This window comes from Colobus angolensis, unplaced genomic scaffold (assembly GCF_000951035.1).
Source record: "Colobus angolensis palliatus isolate OR3802 unplaced genomic scaffold, Cang.pa_1.0 Scaffold5, whole genome shotgun sequence".
Classification (NCBI taxonomy): domain Eukaryota; kingdom Metazoa; phylum Chordata; class Mammalia; order Primates; family Cercopithecidae; genus Colobus; species Colobus angolensis.
This window is the reverse complement of record NW_012118487.1, coordinates 25,891,583-25,905,584: the sequence shown is the minus strand read 5'-3', so window position 1 is coordinate 25,905,584 and position 14,002 is coordinate 25,891,583. Positions and strand designations below refer to the sequence as shown.

Sequence of the window (14,002 nt, the reverse complement as noted above, 5' to 3'; positions counted from 1 at the left end):
CTCCCAGAATTCCCACATGTTGTTGGAGGGACCCAGAGATAAGTAATTGAATCATGGGGGCCAGTCTTTCCTGTGCTATTCTCATGATAGTGAATAAGTCTCACAAGATATGATGGGTTTATTAGGGGGTTGTGCTTTTGCTTCTTCCTCATTTTTCTCTTGCCACCATCATGTAAGAAGTGCCTTTCACTTCCTGCCATGATTCTGAGGCCTCCCCATCCATGTGGAACTGTTAAGTCCAATTAACCTCTTTTTCTTCCCAGTCTAGGGTATGTCTTCATCAACAGTGTGAAAATGAGCTAATATGGTAAATTGGTACCAGTAGAGCAGCACATGGCTGAAAAGCTACCTGAAAATGTGGAAATGACTTTGAAACTGGGTAACAGGCAGAGGTTGGAACAGTTTGGAGGGTTCAGTAGAAGACAGGAAAATGTGGGAAAGTTTGGAACCTCCTAGAGACTTCTGAATGGCTTTGACAAAAATGCTGATAATGATATGAACAATAAGATCCAGACTGAGGTGGTCTCAGATGGAGATGACAAAATTCTTGGGAGTTGGTGCAAAGGTGACTCTTTTTATGTTTTAGCAAAGAGACTGGTGGCACTATGCCCCTGCCCCAGAGATTTGCGGAACTCTGAACTTGAAAGAGATGATTTAGGGTATCTGGTGGAAAAAATTTCTAAGCAGCAAAGCATTCAAGAGCTGACTTATGTGTCATTAAAAGCATTCCATTTTAAAAGGGAAACAGAGCATAAAAGTTCAGAAAATTTTCAGCCTGACAATGCAGTAGAAAAGTAAGACGCATTTTTGAGGAGAAATTCAAGCCAGCTACAGAAATTAGCATAAGTAGCAAGCAGCCTAATGTTAAACTCCAAGACCATGGGGAAAATGTCTCCGGGCCATGTCCGAGACCTTCATGGTAGCCCCTTCCATCACAGGCCTATAGACCCAGGAAGAAAAAGTGGTTTGGTGGGCTGGGTCCAGGGTCACTGTGTTGTGCAGCCTACGGATATGGTGCCTTGTGTCCCAGACACTCCAGTCATGGCTGAAAGGGGCCAAGATACAGCTTGGACTGTGACTTCAGAGGGTAGAAGCCACAAGCCCTGGCAGCTTCCATGTGATATTGAGCCTGTGTGTGCACAGAAGTCAAGAATTGAGGTTTGGGAACCTCGGTCTAGATTTCAGAAGATGTATGAAAATGCCTGGATGCCCAAGCAAAAGTTTGCTGCAGGGGCGGAGCCCTCATGGAGAACTTCTGCTAGTGCAGTGTGGAAGAAAAATGTGGGGTCAGAGCCCTGACACAGAGCACCACCTAGTGGAGCTGTGAGAAGAGGGCCACTATCTTCCAGACCCTTGGATGGTAGATCCACTGACAGCTTGCACTGTGCACCTGGAAAAGCCACAGATACTCAATGCCAGCCATGAAAGCAGTCAGGAGGGAGTCTGTACCTTGTAAAACCACAGTGGCAGAGCTACCCAAGACCATGGGAACTTGCCTGGATGTGAGACCTGGAGTCAAAGGAGATCATTTTAGATATTTAAAATTTGTCTGCCCTGCTGGATTTTGGACTTTCTAGGGCCCTGTAACCCCTCGGTTTTGGCCAATTTCTCCCACTTGGAATGGCTGTATTTACCCCAATACCTGTACCCCCATTGTATCTAAGAAGGAACTAGCTTGCATTTGATTTCACAGGCTCATAGGTGGAAGGGATTTGCCTTGTTTCAGATGAGACTTTGGACTGTGGACTTTTAGGTTAATGCTGAAAATAGTTAAGACTTTGCGGGACTGTTGGGATGGCATGGTTCATTTTGAAATGTGAGAACATGAGATTTGGAGGGACCAGGGTTGGTATGATATGGTTTAGCTGCGTCCCCACCCAAATCGCAACTTTAATTGTATCTCCCAGAATTCCACGTGCTATGAGAGAGACAAAGTAGAAGAAAAACTATTCGAACTGATGAAATATTCTCGATTTTTTCTGTCACTTTTGACTATTGTGCCCATGACTAGTAGTGGAATATCCATACTTCCATAAAAAAAAACACAAAATAAAATAGTAAGCTCAAACACATATTTCACATCTTGAAACTAAGAAAAAAGAAACAGCATGAAAATGTATAAAAATAAGACAAGACTATCTAATTATTTGAATGTTAAAGTTAATTCTTATATATATGTTACAGGGGAAAATTTGACAGAAATTAAGTGCAGTAACAAACCCACTGCATAATCACTAAAATTTTTTTGTGGGGGAAATGTAGTGGAGTGGTAAAATAATATTAAGTTATAGATCTGATAGATATTCTATTTGTCATAAAAGATAAACAAAATTAACCTGCAATAAATCATCAGTAAGAAAGATGACAAGGAGTTAGTTTTACAAATGTCACTCAATAACAAATATATTTCCAAACTCACTGTAGTTATTTTTTCTTTAAATATAATTATCTAAAATCAGAAAATTGACCACCACCAATTAGCCTATTATAATCTTGTAAACTCATTTCTATGTTAATTTGACCAGATATAAGGCTATAATCCAATATAAACTCAAAAGAAAATATGTATGACTTCACAGACTCAAGTCTGAAAATTTATTATAATCAAATGTGTCATTTACTGAAGTTCTAGTCTTAAATCCAATAATAATTTCTTATTGTGTTCCTCTGTTGGTCAATAACTACATTAAATGCATGATTTAATCTTCACCAATACCATAGATGGCAGGTTGCTTCTAAATGATGTCAAGTATTCATATAGAAATCACTATTAAAAGTAAAATGTATTAAGAAACATAGGCAAGTGAGATATTACAATATTGTAGCCTTAGGCAGACATATTTGGAACAAACATGCACTAAATGAGAAGCCTCTGCCCTTGGTTCCTGACCCCGTTCAGGTTAACTTACTGTGAGAATGTTGACAGGCCATTTTTAAAGCTGTAAGTTTGTTGCCTTCTCTATAGTATATTGGCTTGTTAAAATGATTAATTAATAATTTAACATTTGTGAAAGTGTTTTGAAATAAGTAATACTCAATTTGTTATTATTGTCACTACTGCTGGCATTCTTTGTATCTCTTCCCCCCATAATCCGCCTCACCCTTTCCCTACCTGTCTCTCTTCTTTTCTTTTCCATTTGTCTCCCTTTCTCCCACCTTCCCACCCTCTGGTAACATTTGTTGAATAGTCCTAATGTCTAATATCCCAAAATCTCAAAATGATTGATGAGTCTGCCTAAGTATTAATCACCTCTTTTAGATTATTTTATTATACATATATAAAACATTTATCATATATCTACTATGTATTTATAAATGGCAGGTAAACATATCAAATATGTAAGGTTTCACATCACCGAATTAAAAAATGTTAACATAGATGTGCCAAACATAAAAGATTAATAAACTTGGTTTTGATGTTGTGGGTACTAAGTGAATTCAGAGGAACTGTCAACACTGTGTGCCAGTATTCTGGCCTCAAAAAAGTTTATCTACATTTCTTATTGTCCAAATTATGTATTTCATCATCAACCTGCAGTTTCAGTTGGCTAATACTGACTACAAAAACAAAACAGAACAAACAAACAAAAATCTGGATATCATTTTTCAGTGTATATAGATTTATTCAGGCTGCTATTTTTGTTTAAATGGTATAAAAGGCTGTATTAACATAAAACAGAAGCTTCACAAAGGTGCCCTTACTAAAAAAAAAAATACATGTGGATTAGCACATGACATTTACTAATATATTTTAAAATACATCTAGCAGCCAGTTTTTTAGCCTAAAATCTACAAATTCCTTCTTTAAAAAAAAGAAGAAAATAAAAAATCAGGTAAATTAACTAATTTAAATATGTAATACAAAAGTCTGTTTAGATTATATCTCAAAAATGGAAACAATGTCAGATCTCATGCTAATCATGCACAGATAGCTGTGACAACCATATTTCTCAAGTTGTTATTGTTTGCGATGCACATTTAAGTGCACAGAACATTTGCCTTTATGGCAGTTTTATTCTCAGCACAGTAAATAGCAGAAGGGTTTCTGTTCAATTGACTCTCATAAAAGGTTTAAATCCCTGTTCATTCTGGCATAGGTTATATCTTGAGTTTCTTACTCCAGTTTACATCTATACTCTGAGTAGTACAGATGTTTTGTATGAGAGAATGACCAGATGCCAGGGTGAGAGGAAATTGTGCTTGCTTTAAGGGATGTTGTGAATTGCTGCAGTTAGAAAGCCCTTTGTGAGGGAAATGACTTTAAGGCAGAACTGTCTCATCACAAAAATGAACAGCTAGGCATTTTATAAAAATAGAATGTTTTATGTTACGTTGAGCATCATCACAAAGCATCTGATGCCAATAAACAAATACTACAATATTCTATATCCGATTATAGCCAGCTATTTCATGATCAAATAAATGTGAATAGGAATAAATTAGAAAAATATTATATTCATAGGTATATTGTTTATTTTATCTATAGTTCTACAAATCATAAATCACTAAAAAGTTCTTGGTAAATTTACGTGTATATTTAAAAGTCAATAGTAATAAAAAATGTTGAGATTACCACAGAGGCATTTCAATATGTAACTCAAGTAATAGAAAGACGATATACAGGTATAGGTATACATAAAAATATTTAATATAGAAATGTAGATGTTTTAACATGGATTTTAACTTTAAAACAATGCATCAATACACCCAATTCTACAAATATGAATTATTTTAATAATTTTTTTTTTCTTTTGAGACAGAGTCTTGCTCTGCCACCCAGGCTGGAGTGCAGTGGCATGATCTCCGCTCACTGCAACTACAACCTCCGCCTCCCAGGTTCAACCAGTTCTCTGCCTCAGCCTCAAAATAGCTGGGATTACAGGCGCCTGCCACCACGCCCAGCAAATTTTTTTGTATTTTTTTAGTAGAGATGGGGTTTCACCAAGTTGGCCAAGCTGGTCTTGAACTCCTGACCTCGTGATACACCCACTTCAACCTCCCAAAGTAGTGGGATTTCAGGTGTGAGCCACTGCACCCGGCCTTAATAAGTTTAAACATAAATGTCAAATATAAATCTGATATAAACAAACAGGACTTACCTTAAAGTGCAAATCAGTAAGGAATAATGCAAATCTTGCTTTCTTTAAAAACTTTTATGTATCTTCCAGTATTTTTCCAGGAATTTTTAATTAAAATTTTCTTCGTGAGATGCATTTGTCAGAAATAATACAGACATATCCCATGTATCTTTACCCAGCTTCTCTTAAAGGTAATATTTTGTATTATTAGAGTACAATATCCTAACCAGGATATTGACTTTACCGCTATCCCTAGGCCTTACCAAGACTTGCTGTTTTATTTCCACCATTTGCATATATATTTAGTTCTACTTAATTTTACCACATATGTAGGTCTCTGTATTCATCAAGATAGTCAAGAAGATACAGAAGAGTAAAGATCTGCTACTAATTTTTTAAATAAATTTTAAAGTACCAAAAATCTTTTACAGCAGGAGGTTAGCAAACTTTTTCTGAAAAGATCCACGTAAGAAGACATTTGGCATTTAGAGGTCGTAAGATCTCTATTGCAACTACTCAACTCTCCTTTCCCAGTGGGTGTAGCTGTGTTTCAATAAAACCTTACAGAAAAATACAGATTGTGAACTGGATTTGGCCAACAGTTTTTTAACATTCTAAGGTTTTCACAATCACCTTTTAAAAATCTAAAAGTAGCAAATATATTTTCTGTTTTTTTTAATTTACCTTTTCATTTTTTTCTTTAAAAAATACCTAAATGAATATTCAGTTTTGCAGTTCTCTAACCTAATATTTTGATTTGCTTCTTCCCCTGGGCCACTAGAGCAAGCAATATAACATGCTGAAACTCCACAAAAAATATAATTCACAATTATAAGTATAATTTTAGCTATCAAATTAATATCAGGCCTCAGCTTTACAGAATCTTCTTTTACAATCAAAACTTGGCCCAATGCACACTAATAAGACAGGCAATTTATTGTTCTGGTTTATATTATTTACTGCCTTCTGATGAAATAAAGCCATTTTATGAGTTAGTTGTATATTAGGCAAAACACCAAGTTAAGTATCTAAGTGAAAAAAAGACCCATAATTTCTGAGACCTGGAAAATATGCTAACCCTTGGTAAATAACCCAGACAGTATAAATGAAATTTTAATACTACACATGATGAGAAAGTATTTTTAAGTAACAATAGATCTAATAAATATGTTTAGTATAAGACTGAAGTTCTTCAAACCATTACTTTATATGTTTACTTTATAATAAAATCAATCTATTGTTCATCTATCCTATCCTGACATTGAATGGTAATATGCCTAAGCATATAGCTACAAAACAGAACATTAAATACACCAAACTATTTTTCCCACATGATATTTATATATGTTTATTTACTTGTTTTTTTGAGATAGAATCTCTCTCTGTTGCTTAGGCCGAAGTGCAGTGGCACAATCTCGGCTCACTGCAAACTCCACCTCCTGGGTTCAAGAGATTCTCCTACCTCAGCCTCCCGAGTTGCTGGGATTACAGGCACCCACAATCATTCCCAGCTAATTTTTGTATTTTTGTAGAGACAGGGTTTTATCATATTGGCCAGGCTCGTTATGAACTCCCGACCTCAGGTGATCTGCCCATTCGGCCTCCGAAAGTGCTGGGATTACAGGCGTGAGCCACTGTGCCAGGCCCCCACATGATATTTAATATTATGTGTTTCCATATGGATGTCAGGTGAACAAACCTTCAATTTGAGAATATGATGCTAAGTTAAAATATTTGAATAGTTACATATTATATATTATGCACATACTTTCATAGTGTCAGGTATCAGTGCAATAGTATAATTTCCACTGTACCATCTTGTGTCAAAATGACAGGAAAAAATTTCTCTAATATTTTACAAACATTAAGTATTTGTAAAATAGATTTGATAGAAAAGGGAATTGAACTAAACTTGAAATCTAAGTATCTGTTATCCTTTTGATAAGGGAATTTACTGTCATAAAATTCTCTGCACATGTATATAAGAGGCACACAGTACACTATGGTAAGTAAATTATCCTAGTTTTACTTCAAATGTGTTAAAGGATTTCTAGGAGCAACAATAACAGAGCATTACATCTTGCATCATCTGAAAAGCTCTGCATGTCATTTTTAAATCATGTCGGAAATAATATTGTGTTAGAGTAAGTTTGAAAAAGGATAATTTTTAATTATTCAATTTACCTTAATAGGTGGATGAGTGGAGTATAATAAAATTATTTTTCAGCCATACATTTAAGCTAGGAATAAAAATATTAAACAAGTTTTAAGTATAAATACATTGCAGAAATATTCTGAGAAACTGGGACTTGGCACTGACCAAAGATTAGAAATCAGATTAGTTATTGATGGAATTTCTACACATTTAACTCTAGAATTTCAGATTGAGTCATGACTATAAATGAGAAAATATTTCCAACAGCATGAACAAGAAAACAACAAATAAATGTATAAAAATTGAATGATGTTAAAACTGTTCAATGATTTATTTATATGGCATGTAAAAATAATGTATTGAATTACAAATTCAGTACTTTTCTATAAACCAATTGATTTTCAAATGCATGAAAGTGAATACCAGTACTTTAAAATTTTTAAACCATGGTTATCTCTGATTCACTAATGAGATTTAGCATGAGTTCTTCTAGTTATTTCAGTGGGCATCTACTGGTTCCATATAATTTGAATTACGTGGTGCAAACTGAAACCATCATTTTTAATCAGGAAGGAATGAAATGTTATCACAGCATGGCTTGGCACTCACTAGTCCCTCAATTCCACTCCAAGTGCTTTTTACTGGTTGAATTTGGCCTGTAGACTGAATTGGCCACCCTGTGTCCCTAAGATAATTCATGATTGGGAAGCCATATGGTGCAATGCTGAAATCTATATTAAATTTTGAGTCATATTTTGGCCAGCTTTATTCTTATAACTGAATATCAGAACTGTTTCCATGTAAATTTCCACACACTGCTACTTAGTGGAGCACTTAGGCTATTTTGTTTTTCTTTTCCTTTTTAGACCCTTGCTGATATACAATTGCTAGCATTTAATCTTAAAGGCACTAGTTGAGAAAGAAAAGAAATAGAGTGCGGTGACACTTAAGGTTCACCCTGCATTTACCTTTAAAGAAGCAGTCTTCATTGTGAACAATGGTAATCTTTTCTTTTTTCAGGCAAGCAGCTCTGTGCACTTCACAGTGGTTTTCATAGAATTCTCCATCAGATCCACACACAGGTTTGTAGTGCCGTTTACAAAGGTCCATGCAGGCACATTCTGCTTGCCCGGTCTCTCTGCCGATAACACAGTGTCTTCCCAAACCACAGTACTTATTTTCACACGATCCAAAAGGGCCATCCTGAATCATAAATCCTGAAGAATTAAAAAAAATTGAAAAACTTTTGGTTCATTTGTCCAAATAATATATGCATTTCAGAGTATCAAATGGAAAACAAGTGTTCTAAGAAAAGCATAGTATCTTGTATTCAGGGCTCAATTTTCAGTGGTGGAGATGCTTACATAAATAACTGCACACGAACTTTCTCAAAATGCTTTCAGCATTCTTCCCTTCTTCCTCTCCTCTCCTTGAGCTCTCTTCTCCCTCCCCAGAGGAGTGTAGTGCTTAGTGACAAGGTCTGTAAAGCTAAACTGCCTGAGACCAAATCCTGGCTTGACCATTTACTAGTTTTATGTTTTGGATAAATTCCTTCCTTGTGCCAAGTTGTCCCATCTGTAATATGGGAATAATAGTATGGACCATCTCTAGAGTTGTTCAAACTATTACATGTAATAATCCGTAGAAAGCACATCCTTGGAACATGATAGATGTTTCATAAATGTTAGCTTTTACAGTAACAGAATTGTAGATAGGAGAAAGTAAATGTATACATACAAGGCAGAAAATGTAAGGAGACAGGAGTGGAAAATAACTGTCTCTTGAAAACTGTTTGATATAATGATCCTTTCTTATTTTGACCTTTGCCACCTGACACTCACTGATGCATATCATGATTAAATCAACAAATCATGAAGAATTATATTTTCTTGTTACTTATACAGTCTAATAAACTCAATTTGCATCAGAAACGTTTAAGTGAATCCAGCAGTCTTGTACTAAGGCTGAAATTAGCAACTTCAATTCCTTATGCTTCTCTAGGCAGATTTAGCTTTGAGAATTTTAGAAAATGAAAAATGGCAGTAAATTGAATATACATATGCATATACATACACATAGATATGTATACACATATGTATACACATATACATGTATATATATATTTAGCATCAATGACACTGATGTATTGAAAAAAAGAAAGTAAATATTTGAAAGGTTACAAGCACAACTTATAGTAATTTTTTGGGTATTTAGTATATATTAATATTTTCAGCTGTTTGTTTAAGCCGTTGCTACGTAACAGCATCATAATAATTAAGAACATGGATTCTGATCCAGAGTTTAAATCCCTAGTTGCAAGCTTTAGGGCCCCAGGTGGTTACTTAACACATCTATAACTCAGATATAACTCAGGTTCCTCATTTGTAAAATAGGGATAACAATATTGTATCCTCATAGTTTTATCAAGATTAGAAGGTTGCAATTGGCACATATAAAACTCCTTGTAAGTGTTATTTATTATTATTATCAGCTCTTCAAAAATTGGTTTTGATAAGGACATAAATATGTGAATGGAAATGTATTTAATCAATTTAGTTCTTTTTTAAAGTAAGCTCATACATTAATTTTATTTTCATATTTATGCATGAATTTTCTAATGGAATTTAAATTAGCAAAATTAAAATTGCACAAAAAGATCAACACTACCACTGGCATATTTTTTTAAAAAACTAATTTATATTTTCTGATAGCAGTGAAAATTAGAACAAATCTACTTGTAAAAAATTTCAAACTATTTCACTCTTTGATAAAATATTATAATTATTGATGAAGCATTCCATGAAATTTAAAACAAATAGATGGAAAAATAATTTATTGAAAAGATATTTCTGATGTATCTCCAATGTTATTTTAAATGTTGATAACTCACTGAAATATTTTAATACCTGGGTGATGAAATAATCTGTATAACAAATTCTCATGACACCCATTTGCTTATGTAACAAACCTGTACATGTACGCCTGAAATTAAAATTTAAAAAAATTTGTACAAAAAATCAATTTTGGAAAATTTATGTAATGCAGTAGTTCTTGAATTTTGGCATGCTTACAATCACCCAGAGAAGTTGTTAATATACAAATTATTTTCTCCACCTCACCCCAGAATTTCTGATTCAGTAGATCTCGAGTCTAGTCCAAGATTTATATTTCTAACAAGTTCCCAGGTGATGATGATATTGCTGCTTCCAGGACCAAACTTTAGGGCACTGACTTACTGAAATCCTAACTCATAATTAAAATATATAACACTAAGGGAAAGACTAGGTGAATAATTTTAAAATGCTCTTAAGTGGAAAAAGATGAGAAGTTAATGCTATAATCAAAACCTTATAAAATAATGTAATTATTTGGAAGATACTAGGAAAAGACATTTAAAAATGAACATAGTTGATTAGCAAGGTTGACATGGTATTGGGTAAGTTTTGCTATTTTTACTTGATTGCTTTTTAATGTTCGATATGCTAAATTAAATAAGCAGGAGTCCATTAGCTTGAAGCTGTCTCTGTATTTTGAGTTCCTAAGTAAGAAACTGTACCCTAACTTATCAGTATGTAAACAAGCCAAAACTAATTTTAAGAATATATTTTTGTAACAAACTACCAGGTTTCAGCCAATCACAGGAAACTAATTTATCAGATCAGTTTCAAAAAAGGCAAATGCTTCATCCAACCATGGCGAAATAACATAAATGCCTAGTGGTAGCCAAGCAGGTCATTTATTTACTTTGGTTCTGTGTTTGGCCTGTAATAGCTCACCGCTAGGTGGAGCTTTCTGAATCTCTTCTGGTCCCGAGTGTTGCCAGATTGCTGAATTGTTCTTTGCGCAAACTCCGTTAAATTTAATGTTTCTGAACTTTCAAAAAAAATTAATGTGCTAAAAGAAAGTCCAAAATTACATCAATTATTACTATAAAATAAAGAAGAATACTTTAAGGTAAAGTATAAAAATACTGATTTCGAAATAGAAAAATATTTCCCCGTCCTTATGCCAGTATTGAATTAAGCAAATTGTTGATTTAATGTTTATAGAGTCTATATGGGGCTGCCATTATAATAGAGAAATTTGATTCACATACTTACATTTTGTATAATTTTATATCTTTTTTTTACTATCAAACAATGAGTTAAGATTTTTCAAGGGAGTGTTTTATTTTAGAATTGAAGAGTAAGCTAATGTTTTAAAAGTCTGATCATTTTACATTTTAGTCACAAATTGAGGTAGCTTTCTGAATCAGTGAAATTTCCCAATTTTAGAGGAATGCTGTACTATAACAAGTCATATCTACCATATACATGTTGGTCACAATATTTCTCATATTTTCTCTTAAATCCTTTCTCTTAAAGCCTGTACTCTAGTTCAGAGATTTGAATTAGGATATTTTCCATTTTGTAGAAGTTAATGAACTATTTTACACTAGCTAGAAGCTGTGTGTTGCATGTAACTGCTACAATTAAAAGAAATTTAATTAATTCATATGCAATCCAAAGAAAGCTCATATTATGTAAATGAATAGCTAGAACATACCCTTTCTGACAGTAATTATTCATGACTAATGCCGAACTTAAGTTTCAGCTGAGATTAAATCAATTTAATCTGATCAACGTGTCAAAGATTTCTTCTAAGTACATTCAGTCAGATAATACATTAAATGAATTTTAATCAAGAACTTATATCCTGGTAGCTTATAGCTTGATAAAATAGCATTTGTTCCCCAAAAGGATTATATATTTAACAAGTTCATAGTTTATAAGTATTATTCCTTCAGAGCATTACAAAACTTCCACAAATTTAAAAAGAGATAAAATATTAAAAGATTAAACATATCAAGCAATAGCAAAATAATTCCCTATTATTCTAAGATGGCATTATCAGATTCTCAATAATGAATACAATTATCTTAAAATATATATTTATGTTTATATTCTTGTCTATATCTAATATATCAGCTGATATGTACAGAGTGGATCTAAATTGAAATAAACTTTAATTTTAATAAAATACAATTATTTTTATGAGCAAGGTGGTATGCTGGTTGGTATAGGATACACAAAAAGAATAGTCATTGACACTTGACTCTTCAAGTGGCTTACAAAGAGCATAGGACAGGACTTGAACATGCTTAAGTAGAGAGGCTAAGATATAGGGGGGCATTTAAGGGCACAAAGGAGATTGAGATAATGTGAGACCTCACAAACAATGTACCATGCAATACAAACAATTGAGGTTTTGTTTAAAGAATGAGTTAAGAGTCAATGGCTGATAAGAGGATATACAGGGCATGGAATAGAGACAGATGCAGGATTAAAAACAAGAGTAAAAGAGGGAGGAAAGAACCAGATTTTGAAGCTAGCTGTTTATAATGTGGAATATTGATATATTAATTTGAGGTGCTCATTAGCTCATAAAATGTTTTATGTTAAAGTACAAAATGTAAGTATTATGTTCACAATTATTTGTTAAAAAGAATAACAGATTTTGGTCATAGAACAGAATTTGAGTCTTTGCTTTTCCATTACACCCTGGTGTGACCTCAGCCAGGCTGCAATCCCTTTAGGCCTTCTTTTCTAGTAGTAAAATAAGAGGTAACCGGCACTTTATCTTTGGATTTGCTCTCATCCAAAAAATCCTTTAATTTAATAATGCTCAGCAAAATGCAGTTCTAATGAAAGGTACTGTATGGTGAGTATATTTAGTAAGTTTTCTCTATAATGTCTAGTATTTATAGTTCACCTGCCTTGAACAATCATATACTTCTCTAATTTAAATCATATTTACATACTCTAGAAATAGCCTCAGCTATGCAAAATACAGGAGAATTTTGACTTCAATTTTCTAAATTACGCTTCTAAGACTTTGATTTACTTTTTGTTTCATGCTAATATGGTGGTTTTTGCCATTACTTTCAATGGGTTTTTACAATTTGAGTTTAAAAATCAGAATCCTCTATTTGTATTTTGACTACAAGTATGATTTTTAGGCAAGTCAGTTAAAAATCTCTGAACTTCAGTTTTCCCATTTAACTAAAACATAGTAGGAACTCAGTAACTATTACTGCCATGAATATGTAAAATGAAGATAATAATAATTATCGTAATAATAATATCATGTGGTTGTTAAGAATATTAAATTGAATGATGCACTGAAAATTCCTGGTATACGATATCTGCTTAATGAATGTATTTACTACTGTTATTAAGAATTATCATTTATTACAGATTTGGTACATAGAACATATTGACTTAGAATCATTGAATTAAATAAATGACTGCCTCTACAGCTCTTGTTATTATTATAGGCATTGGAAATGCATTTAGGGGAGTGTTACAGCATGTGTGTTCCCAAAATATACTCTAAAAATTTTCACGGATATTCACTGTATAAGAATTTCTTTCAGCTGCAAAAAGAAAAAAAAGGAAGAAGGAAAAATTCAAAATTACATTATACAATTAAATATTTTGATTTAGAATTAAGTATAATATTTTGGTGATGTTTTGCTACCCACAAATGGAAAAATTGCGAAACTCTCTATTACATAAAAAATAACAATTTCCTGTTGCACACTGTAAATCCTAACAAAAATGCATTCAAACCTCACAAACTTTATGGCAAGGGGCAGTTCAAGTAAACACGGGAATGCCCACAGAAGATTGAGCACAGTATGATCTTTTCATGACCTGTAATAATTGGGATGTGTGTTTCCTGCCGCTATTTTGCAAAGTCGGTCAAAAAAGGCTGCCTGACTAAAAGT

At 33.4% G+C, this 14,002-nt stretch overlaps 1 protein-coding gene across 3 annotated transcripts in view; it reads right to left on the bottom strand.

Annotated features, from left to right (window-relative positions):
- Nucleotides 1-14,002, bottom strand: part of FSTL5 (follistatin-like 5) — an 817,862-nt gene that overhangs the window by 548,190 nt on the left and 255,670 nt on the right. For all 3 annotated transcript variants that reach the window (XM_011959691.1, XM_011959692.1, XM_011959693.1), the window contains exon 4: nt 8,202-8,450. In XM_011959691.1, the coding sequence (XP_011815081.1) occupies nt 8,202-8,450 (249 nt within the window). The remainder of the gene's footprint in view (nt 1-8,201; nt 8,451-14,002) is intronic.